The sequence below is a fragment of the Aricia agestis genome, chromosome 22, assembly GCF_905147365.1.
Source record: "Aricia agestis chromosome 22, ilAriAges1.1, whole genome shotgun sequence".
NCBI lineage: Eukaryota > Metazoa > Arthropoda > Insecta > Lepidoptera > Lycaenidae > Aricia > Aricia agestis.
In genome coordinates, this window is record NC_056427.1 from 9026643 (window position 1) to 9052542 (window position 25900).

The following is a 25900-nucleotide window of genomic DNA, read 5'->3' on the forward strand; positions in this document are numbered from 1 at the left end:
GTGGCCCACGCTTGTATAAACTGGTATATAAGCGCATCCTTTTTTTATTTTTGTTAATCGTTAATTTTTACCACTCGCGCCATTCGACGTTATTTTCCTATGTATTTGGCTGTGTTATATTCCTAATTATTATATCTGTAAATATAATATTATGCGTAATCTATTTCTAGTATTTAATAATATTAATAAACTGCAGTTGTGAATAAGCTTAAGATGTATACTATCAACTATGTTAGTCAGTAGTCAGTACAATGATGTGTAATTTACAATTGAATATAACAATAACATTGTATGCAATGCAATAAAATCATTAAAAGAAACTGCTTTTTTTGCAAACTTTGTTATTAATACAATGTTTACTGCAAACATTGTATGCAATGCAATAAAATCATTAAAAGAAACGGCAACATAACACATGGCTTGGGTAGGTATGCGTATTTACCATGACTGACCTATATAATACACTGAACAGGCTATGCCGTACAAAATGACAGCTATTTTTTGTGCCGCTTTGAAGCGCTGCGGTGAGCGTACTGTGAACTAATTACATAGAAAATTACAACCGCCATTTGCAAAATAGTAGTTCCAAGTACACTCAGTACTGCTTTCACATAGCAATCAGCGCCAATATGGCGACTTTCAAATAGGAACATTTTATTGATAGCGATCGCCTGTCCAGTGTATTATAGAGGTCAGTGGTATTTACACACGGGGCGCCGCCGCGGTAAAGAATCGCCGTGTGAAAAGGGCACTGCGGCGCGTGTCACGTGTGTAAACACGCTATCAATATTAAAAAAGTGTTTCTCAAAAATAAACTTTATTTTAAATAATGTGTGTATAATAATATTATCTACATATTGATCACATTTTACTACTAACTAGTTTTGAGTTTCATAGTAAATAGAAAAATGCATGATAAGTGACTGCAAATATGGAGTAAGTATATTTAATTTGTATAAAATATTCTGTACTTTAGTAACTTTTGAGACCTTGTATTTATTATTATACATGGCTGGTCTGCATTAATAACAATTTATCTCGTGTACAAGCCCAAAATATTGTACTTAAAATCTAAACCTACATATATTGTGCATAAAATTAGAAAAAACATGAAAACTATTCAACACATTATCCTATTTATTTTGCTACCCAACATAATTAAAAATGACTTAAAAGAAACTAATTAATAAAAAGTTGTAGAGAAAATATTTTCTATAAATTTTGTACAGTTTATACTTTATACATCAAATAATGTTAGTTTATATCATAAAGTTAATATACCTAGCGGCATGGGCGTACCCAGGTTCTGGGCCAGGGGGGGGGGCAAATTACCCAGGTTCTGGTGCCAGGGGGGGGGGGGGGGCAAATCACCCAGGTTCTGGGCCAGGGGGGGGGCAAATCAGATTTTTCATAAGCTAGGTGTTTATAAAGAATAAAAAATTAATAATTTTTAGTTGTAAAAATATTGTATTGCAAACAAATGGCAAAAATTCGTTCTTAATTTTTAATTTTTATAGATAAAAGTACTAGATAATATACTTAGTAGGAACGTCAACATGATCCAGGGGGGGGGGGGGGGGGGCAGCTGCCCCCTCCCCCCCCCTCGGTACTCCCATGCCTAGCGGAATAGAGAAACAAAGGCCTGAGCAAGAGATATGTCACTATTAGTAACACTGCGTGGTAAAAAGAGACGTGTGATACCTGACAGCAGCACGTGCCGCACGTTGACAATCTCATAGAATTCATGTTCAATCATGCTTGTGTAAGTGTATACGTACACATATTTTTCACACAGATGAAAACCAATTTTGGTTTAGTTTGACAGCTCGAGATTGTTGCTCTATTCCGCTAGGTATATTAACTTTATGGTTTATATGCATTTTACAAATATACACTATTCATAGTACAATAATATTATAATAGTTGCGATGATTTGTACAATAACCATTGAGAATATTAACACAACATAAAATCTGATAGATCATTCTGTCTTTGTCTTACACATTGGAACAGTCAATTGGAAGACGAAGACAGATTTAAAAAGTATGAATATTGAATTATGTTGTGTAAACATTTTACATAATAAGTAAGTGGTAAGTTAACTTGCTTCAAAACTCCGGTCTTTATTTACAATTTGAGTTATTTAACGCGCTCGCTTTAGAAGCAAACGCAGTGTAATCGCTAGCGGTCTTTTTTGGTGTCGTGGTCACTTGTATCTGGGTCGTGGTCACGGGAGTTCGTGTCGTGATCGCTCTTCGCAACGACGTGGTCAATTTGCTGAGCGCGGCGCCGGCCGAGGGCTGCCGCAGCGAGGTAACCTAGACCAAGGTTTTTTGTTTAACTTATGGTCACCTAGACTAGAATGGTGTTGTGTGTAAAAATAGTTGAAGCAATGATATTCTACTTATACAGATATGTTACGTCCATACTATTATCCGGCTTAAATCTCTTTCGAACAATTTTCAAATTCAAAATTGCAAACATTGACAAATTTGACAGATAAGTAAAACAAAAGATACGAAAAACCATTTACATAAAAGAGACAGTTCTATTTTTAAACGTCGAATCATATCGCTGTCTCTTTCTTCGCCTGAGCTATGTCGAAAATTCGATTTTTCCAGATTGTTCGAAAAAAGAATTGAAAATGTAAATAATCGAGGTATTTATTGCAATGAAGACGTGTGGTAAGAGATTCCATGTGTTTTATTTACTTTCGAGTCATAATTGGTACATTTTCGATACACGCACGACGTCATTTTCAATTTATTTAGGTAAGACAAGACACAGCACGTTCGTGACTGCGCTCGATGCAGACTAAACAACAGACGGCCCAATTGGGCCATATTTGAATGTTCACAACGCGCGCGGTAGTAACATATCTGCTTCGAGTTTTTCATCATTGAGTTGAAGTCTATCAGCCGTACTCAGAGACGAATATTAAGAGGAGTCCACACCGCCGTTTTTCTATACAAACGTTGTCTCCTGTTTCCTCCCTGGATAATGCCGGTAGAGTTATAATTTTTTTCCGAATATCTATGGCCACTAATACAATGTCCCTATGTTTTCTTTTTTTTTTAATAATTTAGTTAATAAAAAAGATATGAACGTTCAAAAACCCGAAAAAATGGCCAGATTTTCCTTTGTGTTCAAACACCCAGAAAACAATACTGGCTAGAAAATACAAAAAAACTAAAACATAGGAACACAGCTCAATCCTTGCTTTAATTCTTAATGAAAAAAGTACTTAAATCGGTTAAGTTTTGGAGAAGGAATCAGCGGACAACGAATCGAAGATTTTCTGTTCTTTTATTAGAACTTTTGTCGTGTTGTCTCTATCGCGTTCTGCGGTATAGGCTTGAGGTAAGGGAGACAGCTATAGATATTACACGTACTTTTTTTTCATTTCTCTAGCCCCTGGTGTATCCTCTTTTGTAACGTATGAGACGAGGGCAAAATATTGTATGGCCATTTTTCCGGGATACAAAGTATCCTATATTATATTCTTTCCTGGGACTTAGTGTCTCCATACCAAATTCATATTGAAGTTCAGCGGTTTGGGACGTGAAGAGGTAACAGATAGACAGACAGACACACTTATGATATTAGTATGGAAGTATAATATCTGTATTCTGTACATACCCAATGCGCCTCCGCCGAGCGCCGCGGCGGCCGCCACCTTAGCCCCGACCAGCGCCCCGAGCGGGCCGCCGACCAGCGCGCCCACCACCGCGCCGCCCGCGCCCACGGAACCCGCCGCTATCCTGCCGCACGATATACACTTACATTAATAATAATGTCTATGGGCGCTTCACACCACGTCAGTCTGGCCCCGTGCTAAGTTCCCGAAGGACCAGACGACGGAAATATATGTGTTTAATACTTTTATATTATACATATAATAGCCGCTGCCCGCGACGTCGTCCGCGTGAAGGCTCTATCGGCACGAAAAGTAGGTGATAGCGTGATAATAATATGTAGCCCATAGCCTAAACGTTGACCGGGCCTCTTAGTAATACCTAGTCTTGCCATAAATGCTGACACAAAGAAAAACATTTTTTTTTCTATTGCAAATAAATTTTATTACTTTTACAGTGTATTAGTTTAATACATAAATATAAAACAATTTAAAATATTAAAAGCTTATTCAAATTGGCCTCCATTGGCTACAATAACGTCCTTTAAACCATAAACTTATAATATACTGTCGAATAGACCACCTGACAACCCGAAAATGCGTGACCATTTTTGATCTGTCAATGTGTGCGTGTGCTAGTGATGTATCTTTTACTATCGATAGTATAGTATTTCGCTATCGATAGTTTAGTCCGTTCGAGTTATTTTACCTGAGTTTCTATAAGAAATAAATAATATGCAACTTTGACAGATTTTGTATTTCAAATTAGGTATCATAAATTTTAATTGGCAAAAAAGGTGACGATTGAAAAGTAGATATACACATTTTCGTTTGGAATGATTTTTCAATCGTCATTCGTCAGATATGTTATGACTTATGACATGAGGTTCTTATAGGGGTAATTAATATACACATAACACATCATAAAGTTACTTATTTATTACTCAGGTAAAATCTATCTGGTAAATCAGCCCTTACATTGCTGCATTGAAAGTAAACGTTGAAAGTAAACAACACACATAGTATATTATATTTTATTCTTAAATTAAATACATATCATAAAATATCATAATACTTTTGGGAGTCCTCCGCTGCCGGCGCCGGCTCCCAAAAATATCAGTAATGGGAACTACGGTAAGTATACTGCCGGCAGCCGAGATATAAAACAACGACTGCCGGCGCTGGCACTCAAAATGGGAGCCGGTGATAATGCGTAAAGCGCTAGGTTCCAGTGCCGATACACAAATTTTAAAAAGAAATAATAATTATAATCTCAATTTATATATTCGACTTTACCGACTTCCAAAGGTGAAGGTTTGGTACCTATTTGTTCGGCTGTGGATATTTTAGTTTTTTGTGATGCATTTTCTTAGCTTAGCTTAGCTATCTTTTTTCAACTACCAAAAAGTAAGATTTTGCACCACAGTTACAGTTATATACTCCGTGGTATACTTCCGAAGGTACTGAACAGAACTTCAGATTCCTTTTTTTTTTAATGAAATAAGGGGGCAAACGAGCAAACGGGTCACCTGATGGAAAGCAACTTCCGTCGCCCATGGACACTCGCAGCATCAGAAGAGCAGCAGGTGCGTTGCCGGCCTTTTAAGAGGAAATAGGGTAATAGGGGAGTTTAGAGAAAGAAAGGGAATAGGGAAGGGTAGGGAAGGGAATAGGGTAGGGGATTGCGCTCACCGGAACTCACTCACTCGGCGAAACACAGCGCAAGCGCTGTTTCACGCCGGTTTTCTGTGAGAACGTGGTATTTCTCCGGTCGAGCCGGCCCATTCGTGCCGAAGCACTCCCACGTTCAAGACACGTTTCCTTATACATGTTAGAGAGTTCCAGCCTTGTTTAAAGAAGCAAAGATATTGTCTTTAAATGCTACTATGCAGATCACATTTATCAGCATCTTCATCATCACCACCATTAACCCATCCAAGATTCAAGCCCCATACGAGCACCGGTGGTCGCGACAACAATAGAATACAATAGCATTTCCGAGAATCCCCGATCGAAGGATTCAAATAATTATGCATCCTTACAATTATTATGACCTTATTATTTGTACTTTTCATAGTCATTTAGCTCAAGTCTGATGTTTTTGATCATTATTTTGTTTGACAAGCGATGTTTGCGGAATAGGCGCCGGCAGCCTATTCGGCAAACATCGCGTGACTTCGGCAAACTTCGGAGTTCGGAAAACGGGGCCGGCAGTGGAGGCACTCCATAATACTTTTTATTACAATTATTTTTTAACCGACTTCCAAAAGAGAGGAGGTTAGACGTTCGGCTGTGGATATAATATTTTTTATGTATGTTCAACGATTACTCCGCCGTTTGTGAACCGACTTGAAGGTTAATACAATAGTAATATTATACTTAAATGAACTAAAAAGTATTAAATAATCCTTATTCTGTACTCAGTATTTCTGTTCTCAATCTTCATAATTTTGAAGTCGGTACCAGTCCTATTAATAAGTATAATATTATAAGTTGCAGTTATACCTATTCTGTCAGAGAACTGTCTATTATATTATTGATAGCTGCATTCAATGAGTATTAGATTCAAGTGACTGATCTGTGAAACCTTGATTTTATAATAATAATAATAATAAAAATTTTATTCAAACATAAATACAATACACTGCACACACTAAAGCAAACAATAACCCAAAAGAAAAAATAAAACAAACGACAAACTACAAAAAAAAATAATATGGCATCATTAGGCAGTGCATTGTATAATGCCGAAAAGGATACCCACTCAGGTGTATTACCACGGCGCAGAACACTGCACCGCGGTACCTGATCTTCCGTGGTTCCTATATTACGCCTGACGCACGACAGATTCAACATAAATAATAATAATAATATATAATAATACTATACATAATATAATACTATACAATAAAATAATAAAACATCATTTAGAATACTTAAATAAGAGTACGGTAGCTGCTATTTACGATACGGCACGGCATAACACCCGCACCTGTGACGCAACGACATTTTTAACAGATTTTATACTAGGTATGTCAAAAGATAATTATTACTTAAAAATAATCGTTAAAATAAGATAATATGTCCTTTTTAAGGTGATAAATATAAAGGTAAATGATTTTTATTTTAGTTTTATGTTATTGTAAAATATCGATAAGCATATCGATAAATTTGATTCAAGCAAAATTTTAATGAAAAATTTTTCTTCAAAATTTGTGTAATATAAGAACAATAGTAACTTTAGTTACGCAAAATATGAAAGTAAAAGGGAGGATTCACAATATTTTATTTGAAATAGAGAGCTAAAGACAGAATAGAGCAAAAATAAACACATCGTAGCAATTAGGACATGAAGATCCCACCAAAAACATTTTCATGTAAAAATGTTGCCAAGATGAGAACATATAGTTCGTGGTGTCAAAAAGTAGTGAGATCTCATATAGAGCCAAGTTTCTAACCTTACAGACTCAACCCTAAATCTAAAAACCTTAATTTTACACTAAAGCGCGGCAAAATATGTGATAATAATATTATGTGTCAGCCGTACGAGAAGAATCTAAAAACTCTACACATTAGTCAAAACCGGTGGCCTTGCCATTTTAAAATAAAAGTTAGTAAGTACAACAGAAAAGTAATATATATTTTATTAAGTTCAAAGCCCATAGCATGACAAATAACAAAATGGCCAAGACACCGATTTTGACTAATGTGTAGAGTTTTTAGATTCTTCTCGTACGGCTGACACATTATATTATTATTATCACATATTTCACATATCACATATTTGTCACATATATGTTTTGTTTTATGGTTATTATTATTTATTTATTTTTTTCTCTTGCATTGTTGTTTTTTTTTTGTGTTTCTGATTGATAGTAATCAGCTACTTGTATTGGTGGTGCTTTTAAATTACAATGTACAGAACTTTGTGTAATGTCCCAGATTACTGAATAAACGTTTATTTATTTATTTATATATTGCCGCGCTTTAGTGTAAAATTAGGGTTTTTAAATTTAGGGTTGAGTCTGTAAGGTTAGAAACTTGGCTCTACATGAGATCTCACTACTTTTTGACACCACGGACTATAATATGTTCTCATCTTGGCAACATTTTTACATGAAAATGTTTTTGGTGGGATTTCATTTCTTTTTGTAAGTTGGTTTATGTTGTTTTTCTTTTAGTTCATTTTTTTTGGGTGTATTACTTTTCCGTACCCAGAGGGTAAAAACGGAACCATGTTACTAGACTTCAAGATTTCAATGCGCATTATTAATTTGGGAGTACTGTAATCGTAATACGATTAAGATCATTTATTAAGGTTGGGTTGCACCAACTAACTTTAATTATAACTGTAGCTTTAACTATAACTTTAACTACAATGCAAAATGTCAAATCTTTGGTTAAAGTTAAAAATGGACGCCATCAAGACGCCATATTTAACCATAACCATAGAGCTCGACAAGGTTTTAAATGCACGTGGCGAAAAAAGGATATAACGCTGTCATCATACAAAAACGCCATTTTTGACAGTTCTCCTTTACCAGCAGGGGGCGCTGTTGCTGGCCCACGTTCATTTATAACCTTGTTGGACCAGCTGTCATCTGTCAATTTCTCCGGTCAAAGTTAAGGTTAAAGTTAAATTTAGCCATAACTATAAACATAACTTTAACCTTAACTTCAACTTTAAACACGCCTCTGGTGCAACCCAACCTAAGAGTCAGTTGCACCAAGTTATTTTAACTGTAACTTTAACTTTAACTACCTATAAAAATGTCAAATGAACTGTCAAATCCCTTGTTAAAGTCAATAATGGACCTAATATTTGACCTTAACTTTAGCTAATAACTATAACAACGCCTCTGGTGCAACCCACCCTAATTCGTTTCCAAAGAAAATAATTTCATTCATACATTGACCTTATGAACGAGAATAACATGATACATCTACTGACTGTCAAACAATCCAACACGTTAATCTCACGAAATCTAACCACGGGAGAGGGGGGGATCAGAAAATTTGTAAAAACACGTCACGTAATTTGTGGACCCTTGCTACTTTAGCAACAAAATATACTAAAAACAAAATAAATTGAATATTTTGGGGGGCTCTCATACAACAAACGTGATTTTTTGATATTTTTTTCTATTGATAATAATAGATGCCGCTGCTGGTCGTCTACATCGCGATATAGCTAGCCCGAATAGTTTCATATACTTGTTAATGTACTCTAGTCAATAAGAGATTTCAATTTTCACCTTTCTACATCGCACTGTTGTTTGACGCGAAGATGTTTGATATAACCGTTTAACTTTTAGGTATAGGTTTCATATTTGAACTAACCGATGTAAGACGTTATTAACAACCTAAAAATTAAATATTCGCAAAGAATTATTGCTGAGGGCTGAGACTACGACTATACTTTGAACTTACATATTTTAAGACAATTTAAGGTCTAGAGTCTACAAAGTGAAGTAATTACGAATATAATATTATAATAATATAATATTAATTATAAAGAGTTACAGAATGATTCTGTACTTAATAAAAATTACCACATGCGTTTTTATGAAATTAAGGTGCAAACGAGGATGTACACTCGCAAATCGCAATATTAGAAAAGTTGCAAGTGTTTTGTCAGGATCGGTTAAATATAAAATTAGGGGACAAACGAGCAACAGGTCACCTGATGGAAAGTAACTATCGTCGCCGAGTTGCCGGCTTTTTAGAGAGAAAAGTTCTCTTTCCCTTTTTAGAGTTCCGTACCCAAAGGGTAAAAACGGGACCCTATTACTAAGACTTCAATGTCTGTCCGTCTGTCTGTCTGTGTGTCTCCAGGCTGTAACTAGAACCGCTATAGCTAGATTTCTGAATTTTTCACAGATTGTGTATATCTGTTGCCGGTATAACAACAAATACTAAAACCAAAATAAAATTAATATTTAATGGGGGCCCCCATACAACAAACGTGATTTTTTTGCCATTTTTTGCTCGATATCAATAACTGCAACACATAGGCACTTGAAATATTAACGAAATACTCAGTTATATTTGTACTTTAATAATCAATAAGTACTAAAATTTAAATAAATTAAATAATTAAGGGGGGCTCCCATACAAAAAAAAAACACAATTTTTTGAGGTACTGAACCCTTTGTGCGCGAGTTTAACTCGCACTTGGCCGATTTTTTTTAAATTGGGGGACAAACAAGCAGAGACGGGCCACCTAACGGAAAGCAACTGCCGTCGTCCATGCGATCCATGAACACTGTAACATTAGAAGAGCTGCAAGTGCATTTTCGCCCTTTTTATGAAGGAATAGGCTAAGGGAATAAGCAGAAGAGAACAGGGATAGGGAATAAGGTATAGTTCAGTTGGGCTTCCGGTCTCCGCTTAACTCGCTAGAAGAAACACAGCACAAGCGCTGTTTTACACCGGTTTTCTGTGAGAGCGCTGTTTGACGCCGGTTTTCTGTGAGTCTGTGGTCTCACATGGCTAACACGTATTTTTTTATTTGGACGAGAAGTATTTTATAGTCTATTTTTATTTTTGTATTTAGCACAAGAAACTTATATCTCATACTAAGTCTATATCAAGGGATTATTCAAGGGGACGGGATAGGTTAGGTTGGGTTTGATAATTTTTTTGTTGTTTCTATACTAATAGTAGGTTACATACCAAATTTCAGCTTTCTCAGACTTCAGGAAGTACCCTAACAATTTTGATGATCGATGAGTCAGTGCCATTTTTGTGGGTTTTTGGACACCTATAAAATCTTAAGTATAATAGTAACAATATTCAAACTTTGCGCATTTAATTATTTTACTCATGTCATAATATCTTGAAGATTTCAACTATCTGGCATTATCCAAACCAAAGTTACGAGGGTGCAAAAATACGACGAAAACTTTCGAGAAAAGGTAGGTGAATGAAATTTTGCACACTTATAGTTTATATGGTGAAGCAGTGCATCGAGCTAATATTATTTTGAAATTATGTTTTTATCGTACATTCTTTTAACAAACAAAACATAACACACACTGCAACACACACACTAGGAAAATGACAGATTTTTGACTGACAAGCCTATACTTACGAATTATACTCTTTTATTTATGGTTGAGGTCTGTTGACAACAAGGTGACAAATTGAAAATAGATTATAGTTTTTTTTATTGAATCTTAGATACTATTAGACAATGCTTACACGGCCAGTCTGAGATCAGCTGAGTGATGAGTCCCAAAGTCAATATTTTTTTACAAAATATAGGTAGTAGTCCTAAATGTCGTTGAAACTAAGGTCCAATTTCGATCATTGGGCGATCTCTAGTTTATATAAATAATAAATATAGTTAAGTAATATAATAAATAATAAATTATTTTATAATAATCAATCCATAATTATTCTATTATTGTAAGGATAAAGAACATTATCCTTTCAAAAATAAGTTTTAATATTTCATTCTGGCGACTGACTGACGAGTAGTCAATATCAGGAGAATAAGAGCGAAAACTCTTTGACAAGCGATAGCGCGATCCAGGCCGCGCTCAACGCCATCTAGTGACGATGTGCATTAATAGGGCGTTTTTAATTTCATTCGATGTAGGAAATTAGGAATAGTGAATATCATAATCCCCGCGTTCCGTTGAGCGTTAAAAACTATCGGACCTTAATCTGTTTTTTTTTTATGAAATAAGGGGGCAAACGAGCAAACGGGTCACCTGATGGAAAGCAACTTCCGTCGCCCATGGACACTCGCAGCATCAGAAGAGCTGCAGGTGCGTTGCCGGCCTTTTAAGAGGGAATAGGGTAATAGGGGAGGGTAGGGATGGGAAGGGAATAGGAGAGGGTAGGGAAGGGAATTGGGTAGGGGATTGGGCCTTCGGTAAACTCACTCACTCGGCGAAACACAGCGCTAGCTGCTGTTTCACGCCGGTTTTCTGTGAGAACGTGGTATTTCTCCGGTCGAGCCGGCCCATTTGTGTCGAAGCATGGCTCTCCCACGTATACAATTATTATCTGTGGGGAATATTACGCAGTCGGAGCAAAGGACACTACAGTACGGGTTCCGTTTTAGGGTTCAGTTATCAACCAAGTTTTGTTGATTACAGAACCCTATAACGGAACTCTACCGAGCTGTTTTTTTGTATATTGATACTACTACTAGTACATACAGTAAATTATCCAACATATCAGAATATTGTAAATATTGCAGTAACCTGGCGAGAAGAACCATATTAAAGTACCACAGTAAGAGAAAGTCCACACCATAAAGTTAATATACCTAGCGGAATAGAGAAACAAAGACCTGAGCAAGAGAGATGTCACTATCAGTCACACTGCGTGGTAAAAAGAGTCGTGTGATACATGACAGCAGCACTCTTTTTTTGACCTCCAGTCGGCACAATTTAATCTGTAATCTGTGTAGTGTGTACACATATTTTTACACACAGATGAAACCAATTTCGGTTTCGTTTGACAGCTCGATATTGTTGCCCTATTCCGCTAGGTATATTAACTTTATGGTCCACACGGCGCGTTGCGTCGACGCAGCGCTGCCGTTGCGTTGTTTTACATACAAATGACCAAGTCGCAACGCACACATGACGGACAGTAACCCCCGAAACGAAGCGGGAGGGGGCGTTGGCGTTAAGACTGCTTCGTGATAACGCTGCGATGACGCAACGCGCCGTGTGGGCTGGCTCTTAGGGTCTACAATCTACATAGACGGACCGCATTTCACCTGCAATCCAACTGCAAATTGCAGTTCAAGTGCAGTTTGAATGCAGTTGACACGACTGCAATAGAACTGCAAACCAAACAGTTCACACGACTGCACGCCGACTGCAACTGAACTGCAATCCGACTGCGCGTTTGGTTTGCAGTTCTATTGCAGTCGTGTCAACTGCATTCAAACTGCACTTGAACTGCAATTTGCAGTTGGATTGCAGTTGAAATGCGGTCCGTCTGTGTAGATAGTAACAAAATGTACAACAAGTGCTGACCTCTCTGCGAGCGCTAGCTGAGTCCTCCCCTCCTTCACATTGTCGGCCGCCACTTCCACGTTATCGTTCGCCGATGACACCTGGAAGTATAGTTTTATTTTCTTTAAATTTCTATAGGCCACTATATAAAATGATAAGAAAATATTTCTGGAGCACTCCTATCGTATGTTTGGTAACGAGATAGCTATACAGAGTGTAACAAAACTAAATGATAATACTTTAGGGTGTGTATGTGTTCCTTACACAGTGTGTAACAAAAATAAGTGATAATACTTTAGGGTGTGTACCTGATCCTTGTGTAGGCTACTCACCTACTACACAAATAATTAGCGCAAACCTTTATTATAAATAATAAATAATATAATAAAAACTAACTTAAACTTAAAACTTATAAATAGTTAATAATAATAAATATTATATTTACACGTATAGCATTACATATACACAAACACGTATGTCGATATGATATGTCGATACAATGCATCGATACATCATATCGACATGCATTTATCGATACGCGTCACACCCTACAGCAGGACCGGTTCCTTTGTTTGCGTACGCGCAGAGCGTACAACTCGAGCCGGCCAGTAGTCTAGTCGGAATCGCTCCCCGCGCCACGCATATTACGTGTGCCGCTAACCGTATCGCTAACTGCTTACTTTTGCGCTATAGACTTTCTATTTTCTATGTATTTTCTCTTTCCGCTGTTTCTTTGTGCTGTGCGCTATTAACTATATTATATCGTCTTCGTGAACTTTCTTTGTGCCTTCTGTGTTGGAACTATATACATGTGTATGTGGAATAAAACTATTCAACGTGAGTTACCTTTTTCTTCACATACATACTGGAATTGTTACCTATACTGGTGACACAATTCCCAAACTGGTGACCACGCCTAGAATATGGACAAGGAATTTCACGACGCTAGCGCCATGCCTACAAAATCTGCCACGCGGTCGAACGATGCTGCTAGTGAGGGGACACAGTCGATACCCAATGTCGATGTTTTTAAAGTCGGTGTACGTGTTCCCCCATTCTGGCCGGAAGAACCAGAGATATGGTTTGCGCAGGTGGAGGGACAATTTGCCATCTCAGGTATCACAAATGACCTGACAAAATTTAATTACGTCATTGGCCACCTGGACGTGGAGCAGTCCAGAGAAATTAAGGACATAATCATCAGCCCACCTTCAGCAAATAAATATGACACCTTGAAACGGGAGCTGATCAAACGGCTGTCGGCATCGAGGGAAAAGCAGATCAAGCAGCTTTTGATGCACGAGGAGCTTGGAGACCGTAAGCCCTCGCAATTCCTGCGTCACCTCAAGAGCCTCGCCGGTGCCGACGTCTCTCAGGATTTATTGAAGACCATCTGGACAAGCCGACTCTCCCACGGTATCCAGACAGTGCTCGCTGGTCAACCATCTTCGTCTTCCATCGAGGACCTCGCGGATTTGGCCGATCGCGTTCATGAACTGGCCACTCCCATGCCAGCTGTGGCGTCCACCAGCCAAGCTGTTCCTGGATCTGCACTGGACGCGTTAGCCAGGGAAGTAGCCGAGCTGAGACGACAGGTTCAGCGACTCTCGACGGGTAGAAGAAGCCGACCACGTTCCAGATCATCGGGACCTGCTCGAAGAGGATCAACATCCAGGTCAAGACGATCCGACTCCAACTATCGCAAGTTCCCGTGCTGTTGGTATCATGCCAAATATGCGGAGAAAGCCAGCAGATGCGTGAAGCCCTGCGACTACATGGCGGGAAACGCAAAGGGCGGTCGATAATGGCGACTGCTGACTGCCCTAACTCAACTGGTCGCCTGTTCGTGACGGATTGCGAGTCGAAGATGCAATTCCTGGTCGACACTGGTAGCGACCTCTGTGTCTTCCCCCGGTCCTTGCTGCGTGATCGTCGTACGAAAACGGACTATAATTTGTGTGCTGCGAACGGTTCTAGTATAAGTACTTATGGTTATGTTCACCTTAATTTAGATTTTAGCCTTCGTAGAGTGTTTCCTTGGCGTTTTGTTGTAGCTGATGTTACAAAGCCTATTATAGGCGTAGATTTTTTAAATTATTATAATCTTATTGTAGATTGCCGCAACAAAAGATTGCTTGATTGTAACACTTCTATATCTTGTAACGCTAAAATTGTAAAGGATTCCGACATAGCCTCTGTTAAAATATTGACAGGTGAGACTCGTTACCACAAAATCCTTAAGGAATTTCCCGAGCTCACCCGTCCAACCGGTATACACCGCACAGTAACTCATAACACTGTTCACCACATTCGCACGACACCAGGCCCTCCAGTTTCCTGTACCCCACGTCGTCTAGCACCCGACAAGTTAAAGATAGCTCAGAAAGAGTTCCAGGCCATGATTGCCAATGGAACGGCTCGCCCTTCACAGAGCCCCTGGGCTTCGCCTCTCCATCTAGCACCCAAGAAGGAAAACGGTTGGCGTCCCTGCGGTGACTACCGCATGTTGAACGCCCGCACTGTGCCTGACAGGTATCCGATTAAACACATTCACGACTTTGCCCATGATCTTGTTGGCTGCAAAGTGTTTAGCACCCTGGATTTGTTGAAGGCGTACAATCAGATACCTGTCAGTGCTGCAGATATTCCGAAGACCGCAATCATAACTCCTTTTGGACTCTTCGAGTTCCCATTTATGACCTTCGGACTTCGGAATGCGGGCCAAACCTTCCAAAGGTTCATGGATGAGGTTACCCGGGACCTAGACTTCGTTTTTGTATATCTAGACGATATCTTAGTCTATTCCCAGGATGAGGAGCAGCACGAGAAGCATCTCCGCCAACTTTTCAACAGGCTCAGGGAGTACGGCATGCTAATAAATACGGAGAAGTGCATCTTCGGTGTGCCTGAGGTAACTTTTTTAGGTTATTCTATCTCGGCAGCCGGTTCCAAGCCTTTGGACAGCAAGGTGCAGGCGATCAACCAATTTCCTGTTCCTTCAACAGTGCGTCAGCTCAAGGCATTTCTCGGTATGCTAAATTTTTATAGGAGATTTCTTCCTCGAGCAGCTGAGGTCCAGGCTCCATTACATGCGCTTCTTAAAGGCCCTATCAAAGGCTCCCAACCCGTCAACCTGACAGGCGAAGCCCTTGAAGCCTTCAACGCGTGTAAGCGCAGCCTAGCAGACGCAGCGTTGCTTGCCCACCCTGACTGTACTGCTACTCTTGCTTTAGTCACCGATGCATCCGACAAAGCGATCGGCGCCGTTTTGCAACAGTTTAAAAACGGTGCATGGCAACCACTGGCTTTCTTTTCCCGCAAGCTTAGCCCGTCACAGGTGAAGTATTCGCCATATGACCGGGAGCTGCTTGCAATTTATGAGGCCATTAAATACTTTAGGCATATGCTTGAGGCCCGGCACTTCGTCATCTATACTGACCATAAGCCGATCAGTTTCGCTTTCCATGAACGGAAAAAGAACTGTTCGCCTAGGCAGTATAGACACCTTGACTTTATTGCCCAGTTCACCTCTGATATCCGACACATATCCGGCAAGGATAACGTGGTTGCCGATACGTTGTCGCGGATTGAGGAACTGGGTACGCCGGTGAGCCTCGAAGACATAGCCCAAAGTCAAGCTGCAGACCCTGAATTGCAACAGCTTCTAGCAGACGGCACATCCCTGCGATTGGAGAAGCTTGTGGTGCCTGGTAGTCGTCTACCCCTGTACTGTGACGTTAGTACAACGACCTCCAGGCCTTTTGTGCCGAAATTTTATCGAAGGCAGGTTTTTGATAGCCTGCATTCGTTAAGCCATCCCGGTGTCAGTGCATCTGCCAAATTAGTCGCAGAGCGCTTTGTATGGCCAGGCATTCGTCGGGACTGCAGACAATGGGCTCGTGCATGCATGGCTTGCCAAAAAGCTAAGGTCAGTCGCCACGTGACTGCGCCGCTAGGTACATACACCTTGCCAAGAGTGCGATTCCACCAGATCCATATAGACCTTGTGGGTCCCTTGCCACTATCGCAGGGGTATCGCTACTGTCTTACCGCCGTCGATCGATTCACTCGGTGGCCGGAAGCGGTACCTATCCATGATATGACTGCGGAGACAGTTGCCCAAGCGCTCTTGTCTACGTGGATCGCACGTTTTGGTTGCCCCTCTCAAATCACAACCGACCGTGGTCGACAATTTGAGTCGGCCTTATTTCAGTGCCTTTCGAAAGCCACTGGCTTTGACCACAGGCGGACGACAGCTTACCATCCCGCATGTAATGGCATGGTGGAAAGGTTCCACCGGCAGCTTAAGGCTGCCATAGTTTGCCATGCCAACGACAGGTGGACCGAGTCCTTGCCATGGGTCCTTCTTGGCATACGAACTGCCTTTAAAGAGGATCTCCAGTGCTCCTCTGCAGAGCTAGTATATGGAGAGCCTTTAAGGTTGCCAGGCGAATTTTTTGACCCTGCAGACGGTGGTACTACCGATACGTCTGAGTTTTCGGCCCGCCTTAAGCAAATTGCTAGAAGGTTACAACCCACAGCTGCTTCCCGACACTCAAGCCCTAAAGTATTTATTTATAAGGAGCTTGCTACCGCTGACCATGTCTTCCTTCGTGAAGACGCAGCACGTGGCTCTCTCCAACCTGCTTATTCAGGACCCCATAAAGTGTTGTCGAGGGATGACAAAACATTTAAAATACTGCTCAAAGGCAAAGAGGTCACAGTATCTATAGACCGCATAAAACCGGCCTTCATACTGTCTGACCATACAACACTTGAGCATTTACCAGATGTCCAGAAAAAATATTTTACTCGTTCTGGACGTCGTGTTAAATTTCCAGATTTTTATCGCCCATGACGGTCTCTGGAGGGGGGTGGTGTAGGCTACTCACCTACTACACAAATAATTAGCGCAAACCTTTATTATAAATAATAAATAATATAATAAAAACTAACTTAAACTTAAAACTTATAAATAGTTAATAATAATAAATATTATATTTACACGTATAGCATTACATATACACAAACACGTATGTCGATATGATATGTCGATACAATGCATCGATACATCATATCGACATGCATTTATCGATACGCGTCACACCCTACAGCAGGACCGGTTCCTTTGTTTGCGTACGCGCAGAGCGTACAACTCGAGCCGGCCAGTAGTCTAGTCGGAATCGCTCCCCGCGCCACGCATATTACGTGTGCCGCTAACCGTATCGCTAACTGCTTACTTTTGCGCTATAGACTTTCTATTTTCTATGTATTTTCTCTTTCCGCTGTTTCTTTGTGCTGTGCGCTATTAACTATATTATATCGTCTTCGTGAACTTTCTTTGTGCCTTCTGTGTTGGAACTATATACATGTGTATGTGGAATAAAACTATTCAACGTGAGTTACCTTTTTCTTCACATACATACTGGAATTGTTACCTATACTGGTGACACAATTCCCAAACTTGCATAGTTTGTGCGTTTTATGATGATATGCGTGACACATTATAATTGACAATAGTAGGGAAGTTACCTAACAAAAATTAATCGATAGTTTAAAAATATCGAATCACTTCGTAAAGGAATTGCAATCGAAATTTTCGATTTCGTACTGACATTTCAGTGGTGCCGGCGATTTAAGATGGCCGCCCTTTTTCATCGATTTGATTCCGATTCAACAGAGTCAATCTCTATTGACATAAGTTCCGTTTCATGCATATGACATTTTCCAAATGTTTTTGTAACAATAATTTTATACTCCTATTTCACAGTTAATATTTATATTTTTTATTAATAAGTTAGCATTTAGCATCTCTTCATTTTAATTCATTTACAATTATAGGAAACTTTGTTTTTGTAGATGGAATATAATTTATAACATTTTGATTTTTTTTGGTTTTCTTGTAAAAAAACCCGTACCAAGGAACATGAAAACTGTCACCTATATCATCTTAGAACGCACAAACTATAGATATTTCAATGTGAAAGTAGCAGCGCTGAAAGAGCAAATTTGAAGGTCTAGAGGGGGGTGTGGGACCCAGAAAAAATGGGGGCGTTGTGTAGGGGGTGATTTTTTTCGTCTGGATGCATTTTAAATTGAAAAAATGTGGGCACTGAAACATAATTTGCTCTCAAAGTGGGCAGTAGACAAAATAAGTTTGGGAGCCCCTGCTATACACAATAAGACTAGTTACGTGGTCACTCTACAGTTCTACACAAAAAGAGTGACGTGATCGCGCTGCGCATTGAATCACGTGGTCACGCTACACAATCTGACTTACGTGATCGCGCTGCGCGAGCGCCGCGGCCTGCACGCTCTGCCAGGCGTCGTGCAGCGCGCGCACCTCCGCCTGCAGCTCGCTCCAGCCGCGCAGCGTCGCCTCGCGCTCCCGCAGCGACAGCTCCTGGTGAAGAAGACTAGTATAACTTGAGAGATGTCAAGGGACACCCGGATGGAACGAAATTATTAAAAAAAATAGAGAGAGAGACAGAGAGAGAAACACGCACTACCGCACGGCTTACAACTATAGCGTTTTTGCTCTAGTTGTAATATACCGACACTTTTGTGTCATGTCGATACAACTTTTTCCGTCTAACCCCCTTTCGCAACGCGCAATAAGGAACTTCGTTCCAAAATACGTGTGGTACTCAGGGACTACCGCGGTAAAGCTATTGCACAGCATTTTTTATATTTATTTAACTTATGCAATAATAATAAGCATACGTCTAGTCGCACGCACACAAACCATGCCGAAGTCTGGCCACGCTGCACCGCTGTGCCGGACTGAGTGAGGGGTTTTGGAATTTTCGTTATGGAAATTTTTGATTCTGAATTTTTATCTAAACTAGAAAACGACATAAAAATGTTGTATGGGAGCCCATGACATTCTAAAATATCCGACAAAGTGAAATACAGACAGTTTATAAGGTGAAACTGCACTAAGCGTAACTACTCTAACTCTAACTAGCAGAGCGCCGCGACCACTGACCTCCATTATACAAGTACGCTGGACTTATGATACCCACCTGCTTTTTGTGCCTATTTGTAGCGGAATGAAAAAGCGTAGGAAAAGCGGGAAGAGAACTAAATCTGACGTAACTTGCAAATGGCCGCTTAGGTATTTGGTTGTAGAAACTAGTATTAGTTCCAAGTACTCCCACTACTGCTATCAGCGCCAATATGGCGACTTTCAAACGTCATTTTTACGTCAAATTTAGTTCTCTTCCCCCGCATTGGGGACGCTGATTCCGCTTCAAATAGGCACAAAAAAAAAGGGTATCGTGAGTCCAGCGTACTTGTATAATGGAGGTCAGTGGCCGCGACATATCACGGCTAAATATTCTTTGTATGAAATCGTATGAGCTATACTACGCGGCAGCGGAGCTACATGAGTCATGACATAGATGACAGAACATCAGTCATCTGTGTCTATGTCTATGTCATCTATGTAACAGTTCTATGAAACGTGGAATGCTGCGTCGCTTCGCTGCAGCGTAGTGTCGCTTAGTGCAGTCCAGCCTTTATGAGTGGCAATATTTATTCTTAACTTTAGGAACACAATACAATATTTTATACCTGGTCCTCGATTTGCAACTGTACGACGCCGGTAGCGAGCGCTCGCGGCGCATCGTGATCGCGGTCGTCGTGGTCATTATTATCTGCATCGTGGGCGTGACCGACCACGCCGACGGAATCTGTCGACACGGCGCTACCGGCCACAGTCTGGTCATTAGTACGCTGCACTGACATGGGCGCCGTCTCTGAAATTCAAATAACATGGATTTTTAATTTTAGCCACAAATAAAATTACGTTCAACTAAAATTAGAACAATAAAAACAAGATTCAATACTCTAATAACTGTCAAGAATCGGGATGTAAAAAATTGAACCGATCAAATCATTGGAACTAGCTTAAAAACCTTTGTTTAGTTGATAATAAACTTATTTGTAATACATTATTTAGAATTTTCTTTTAATCATAGATGTTAAAGTATTACTTATTAACGACTATTGACTAGGAGTATCATAGAATTAGACATGCATGGAAAATACGCACGACGAAAAACAATGTCAGTTCGATGATAATATTATAAAATGAACAGTTCAAAAGTTTGTAGGATTTTGATGAATGTGAAATACCATTCTCGAATAGAATTATTAAGCTATTATATCTTTACCTTCCTAATAACAAAATATTGACGCAGTGTATAGCTACTCAAGGTTGTCTAATTTTGTCAATCATGTAATTTTTTCAATATGCTAGACAAAAAAAGCAAACCTTGAAGTAGTCGTATGCTGTGTGAATATTTATAATAGTCAAAGGTAAGCAAATAATTTAAATTAATCATGTAATGAAATCATTTTGATTTGTTATTATAAATTAATAATATTTTTAGTTCTGTTTGATGTATTGTGAGACGTTAGATAAAACCTGTGATCGCTCACCAAGGCGTCGACTTCGCTTTTGTCCGATCCTTACTAGATCTATACAGCTACGTTCTATTACACCTACAAGTATATAACTACTTATGTACTACACTCTACAAATTACAATTTAAAATTAGTCAAACTAATATTGATGTTCCAAACACTTTAAATGTTACAAATAGCTTTGGATCATGCCTAAAGTTATTACTGTAACATACAGAAATTACTTTCGACATGCTTATAATGCCAATATTTATTAATTTCATGTACGTATTTTTGTTCTATGACCGTCCAATAATAATATAATAGACATGACCAAATAAGAAAACGCAAATACTACAAAACATCTGGTGGGCATGGTCACCTTTGATCTTGACTACATATAAATTATATCAAACTTATAGATTATCCCCCTTACTAATAAACATTGTATAAGCTTTGAATAGTTATACGAGGGCTGCTATTTATGTATCCGGAATTAAAAAAAGAAACAAACATATATCATTTAATATGGTTTTATTGCTTTTCAAAATATTCGCCGCGATGATCGACACACTTTTGCATACGCTGGAACCAATTTTCATAGCACTTTTTCCATTCTGATTGAGGTATCTCCAAAACGTGCATTTTGAACGCATCAACAGCCTCTTCGCGGCTCGAAAAACGTTGACCACGTAATTTGTTCTTCGCGTATGGAAATAAAAAGAAATCGTTAGGTGCCAAATCAGGGCTGTACGGCGGATGACCAGTCAATTCGATCTTTTGACCCTCCAAAAACTGAGTTGTTTCAGCTGAGGTGTGACAGCTAGCATTGTCGTGATGTAATATGATTCTGCGTTGTCGGTTGTCCTTTCTTATTTCTTCAAAGACTTCTGGTAAACAAATGGTCATATACCATTCAGAATTAACCGTTTTACGATTCTCTAATGGCACTGTAGCCACATGTCCATTAATTCCAAAAAAACAGGCGACCATTTGCTTCAAAGTACTTTTTGCACGAGTAACTTTTGTTGGTTTCGGCTCATCTTGGAACACCCACACCGTTGACTGTTGTTTAGTTTCGGGGTCATATGCATAGATCCAAGATTCATCACCTGTGTAGATATTATAAACGGCTTTTGACGTAACACGGTTGTATTTTTTTATCATTTTTTTGCACCAATCGACACGAGCCCGTTTTTGATCGATTGTCAAGTTGTGCGGAATCCAACGCGAACATATTTTTTTTACAGCCAAATGTTCGTGTAATATCTTATGTATGCTCGTCATACTTATGCCTAAGGACGCCTCTATCTCGCGATATGTAACATGACGATCACGCATTATTCGTTCCCGCACAGCATCTATATTTTGTGGGACAACAGCTGTTTTTGGGCGACCTTCTTTATTTTCATCCGTGAGCATAGACCGCCCACGATTAAACTCACTGTACCAGTGATAAACAGTGGTTTTTGATGGTGCTTCATCTCCAAAAGTTGCGGTGAGTTGAATAAAGCACTGTTGTTGATTTAGCCCACGCCGAAAATCGTAGTAAATCATTGCACGAAAATGTTCACGCGTTAAATCCATGGCAAATGAAGACACGCAATTTTCAAAATGACGCCACAATGGAAAAATAATTGACAGTCACATGAAACAAAATGTATTCTTCAACCAAAGAGTTCTATTTTCAAATGTTGTAATTACTTTTTAAATATTGTTCTTGTAAGTGGCCAGTTCCGGATACATAAATAGCAGCCCTCGTACAGTGTTTTGTTCCTGTCACACAAGTAACATTTTTAATTGGATTGAAGAAGACAAAACACTGTATAACTATTCAAAGCTTATACAGCGTTTATTAGTAAGGGGGTATATATTTTAGATTATTAGATTATATATTTTAGATTATATTATAAATTTTAGTACTTAAAATTGACATAGCAAAACTATTTTTTATTCGAAATATCGAGTCACAATCACACTATCATTATGGTAACACTTACCAAGATAATCCATGATAGCTTTATGTGTGTTCTCTCTCGCGCGTCGCGTGGCGCGGTCGAACGCGTCGAGGTCTTGCGGCCGCACTCGTCGCCGCAGCGCGTCCAACTCCCGCAGCAGCCCGCGCAGCTGGTTCGCCACGCGCCGCGCGTGAGCCTGCTCCGCCCGCACGCGCGACCACGACTCAGATTCGCCATACTGGAATGTGACCACGATTGACGCTCGCCATATTAAAATGTAACCAGGACATATTATGTAACCGTGGGACCATGATTTACGCTCTTGAATGTGACCACGACTTACACTCGCCATACTGGAATGTGACCACGATTTATATAGCAATGTGACCACGACTTAGATAAATATGCGACCACGACGATGCTGAAATGTGACCATGATTTAGATGATAGTGTGACCACGATTTACAGTCGTCATATTGGTATGTGACCACAATTTATACTTGTCATACCTCAGATGTAGAAATACCACCAGTGGCGTAACTATACCATCGGGGCCCCGTGGCATTTGCCAGCCCTGCTGGTTGCTACCCTATTAAGCCGCTGATGACCACATCTTCTGGGATGTGGTCATCAGTGACCACATCTTCTGTGTGTATGGAATCACACATTGGCACATCTTGTCGGATGGATTAGTTTACAATGAAACTACAACTTAGGGACCTGTTTAAGGTGAGTGGACACATGGTAACAATTCCTAATTTCCTAGTTTAATCAAATTATATCAACAGATGCACATATACCATAGTCTATATCTCCCTTACTACAGAATAGTTACACAGTAGGTGAGCTATACAAAGTTTAGTCCATGTCTATCAAGCACCTTTTTTAAATGTAACTGACAATACATTGTATAGCTTAGGCATTGTTGAAACATTTTTACTTAACTTTTGAAGTTACTTAACCCATCAATCCCCAAGCTGCAGCCAGCTGCCGCATAACAATTGAAAATCTATTGTGTCTGCGATACCCACGATGGAGGTGTTAACTGAGCTATGAAGGTTGCCATATAATTGTTGTTTTATAATTAGTTTTCTTAGTGTTCAAAATAGCATTTGTTAAAAAGCTAAATACATTTACCTATTTAACGTAACATAAGGCTACAAAGAAACTGTACTATTGTAAAGATTAAATTATCAGAATTGACCTATTGGTCCCATTTTGATTAGGTACTTCGGTGGCACAAGATTTATTTTGCAACAATGACTATGATAATATTCATACCTATAACAAATACGAGTGGGTCCTCTTTGCTTCCAAACTATTAAACTAATTTTCAAGTAATTTTGTATGTTAGTACTGTGGTGGTACCTACAATTCGCCTAACATTCCTGCATCGCACTATCGAAGTTTTCTGAGCGCATCAGTATATATACGACATCTGAAATGTATCACGTGGGCTTCGGCCTGACCGAGCATTACACCTCGCTCGGTCGGAAGATCTTCCTTTGGCCACCACACACATTATCCCACATTGGTGACCCTCGACAGCCTCCTTCATTATCATCACTCCCCGCCCCTCCGCACCGCGCCAGCTAGCATCGCCTCATTGGGTACCTCGTCCACTAGCCGCAATGTACCGTGGCCTGGGCGACTCCGCATCGGCATCATCGGGCTTTCTCACTACACCGACCGGTCAGCAAGCAGAGCACATCTCTCCTGGTCAGCACGTAGCATCGGCCCCGCACGGCAGCTTATCCGACTCACTGGATCCCGTGCAGCAGCTTACAGTTCCGACTCACTGGGACTCACTGCAACAGTTCCGACTCACTGGAACTCTCTGGCACTCAAGCAACATGATTCAAGATTCGACCTCCGGTCTTCGGGGGGGAGTGATGTGGCGGTACCTACAATTCGCCTAACATTCCTGCATCGCACTATCGAAGTTTTCTGAGCGCGTCAGTATATATACGACATCTGAAATGTATCACGTGGGCTTCGGCCTGACGAGCATAACACCTCGCTCGGTCGGAAGATCTTCCTTTGGCCACCACACACATTATCCCACAGTACTTTGAGTCCAGAGAAAAAACATAGGATAGTTATTATCCAGAATTATATACACAATTGCCGCGCAATCAACGAATTTAGGTGCTACGAAGTTGCAAGCAACACCAAGTTAGCTATATAAATTGATTTATATAATAGAAGTTATTAAGCATTATAAGATTAAAACGTTTTGGAAATTTATAAAAGTTTGTTCAGAGGACTGTGACAAAATAACATACACTCTTTTAGCGTTACGTATAAAGAATGAATTTGCCTTCATCCCTCTATAGTCTATAATGAAACACGTTGTGAGACAAAGAGTCTAGTAGAACTTGTTTATTTTTAGTCGCCTGTGACGTCAATAAAACTATTACGCGTTTTTTCAATAACGTTCTAAAATATGCTCAGATAACTCTTGTAATATGTTACTTTATAATCAAATTATTATGTAAATATTACCTTTATAATGTTGGCTTTGTGTTGTCTCAGTAAATCCAAATGGTGTGGGATAGCTACTTCATTGAATTTTGAAAGCGAAACTTCTACCCTCTTTAGTGGCAATTTGTCTTCTTCCTCCATCGCTTTAATTTTGTTGTTGGTCTAAGTTTATGTTATAGGATTTTGTTATTGCTGGATTATATGGTTTCCAATAAATTTGTGAAATAAACTTTATAATTTTGGTCCGAGAGAGAGCTTTTGTGATTGTATTTTGTTTTGACTTTTGACATAAGACATTTGAACCTCCAACTGACACTTGACGCTTGACAGAACCCTGACAGGAAGTGACATTTGACATCTGCATTTTTTTAAAGTTTGTACTTTCTCAATTATTCAAATTTCAAATTGTCCCCGGTCCCGTCCGTGGTTTGGCT

General features: G+C 39.6%; 2 protein-coding genes across 3 annotated transcripts; one reads left to right on the top strand and one right to left on the bottom strand.

Annotated features, from left to right (window-relative positions):
* Nucleotides 1–1827: 1827 nt before the first annotated feature.
* LOC121738127 (syntaxin-17) lies at nucleotides 1828–25753 on the bottom strand. 2 transcript variants are annotated; one of them, XM_042129999.1, is made up of 8 exons: nucleotides 25488–25753; nucleotides 23025–23220; nucleotides 21061–21123; nucleotides 20191–20375; nucleotides 18896–19018; nucleotides 12637–12716; nucleotides 3640–3761; nucleotides 1828–2318 (listed from the first exon to the last, which is right to left on the bottom strand). In XM_042129999.1, exons 1-8 carry the CDS (start codon nucleotides 25605–25607, stop codon nucleotides 2182–2184), a joined length of 1026 nt encoding a protein of 341 aa, XP_041985933.1. In that variant the 5' UTR covers nucleotides 25608–25753; the 3' UTR covers nucleotides 1828–2181. The 2 variants fall into 2 exon arrangements, with proteins under 2 accessions (XP_041985933.1, XP_041985935.1); XM_042130001.1 differs by lacking the exon at nucleotides 21061–21123.
* On the top strand, nucleotides 16789–17521 carry LOC121738131. The gene has a single exon (XM_042130013.1). It carries the CDS (start codon nucleotides 16895–16897, stop codon nucleotides 17471–17473), a length of 579 nt encoding a protein of 192 aa, XP_041985947.1. The 5' UTR covers nucleotides 16789–16894; the 3' UTR covers nucleotides 17474–17521.
* Nucleotides 25754–25900: the final 147 nt, after the last annotated feature.

Bases quoted from the DNA above. Each gene is read 5' to 3' on its own strand.
- LOC121738131 (XM_042130013.1), top strand. From the start codon at position 16,895: ATGGTGGAAAGGTTCCACCGGCAGCTTAAGGCTGCCATAGTTTGCCAT.
- LOC121738127 (XM_042129999.1), bottom strand. From the start codon at position 25,607: ATGGAGGAAGAAGACAAATTGCCACTAAAGAGGGTAGAAGTTTCGCTT. The intron at 23,221-25,487 runs GTAATATTTACA...GTCACATTCCAG, and splicing joins ACAAAGCCAACATTATAAAG to TATGGCGAATCTGAGTCGTG. The intron at 3,762-12,636 runs GTCAGCACTTGT...ATCGTGCGGCAG, and splicing joins CAGCTAGCGCTCGCAGAGAG to GATAGCGGCGGGTTCCGTGG.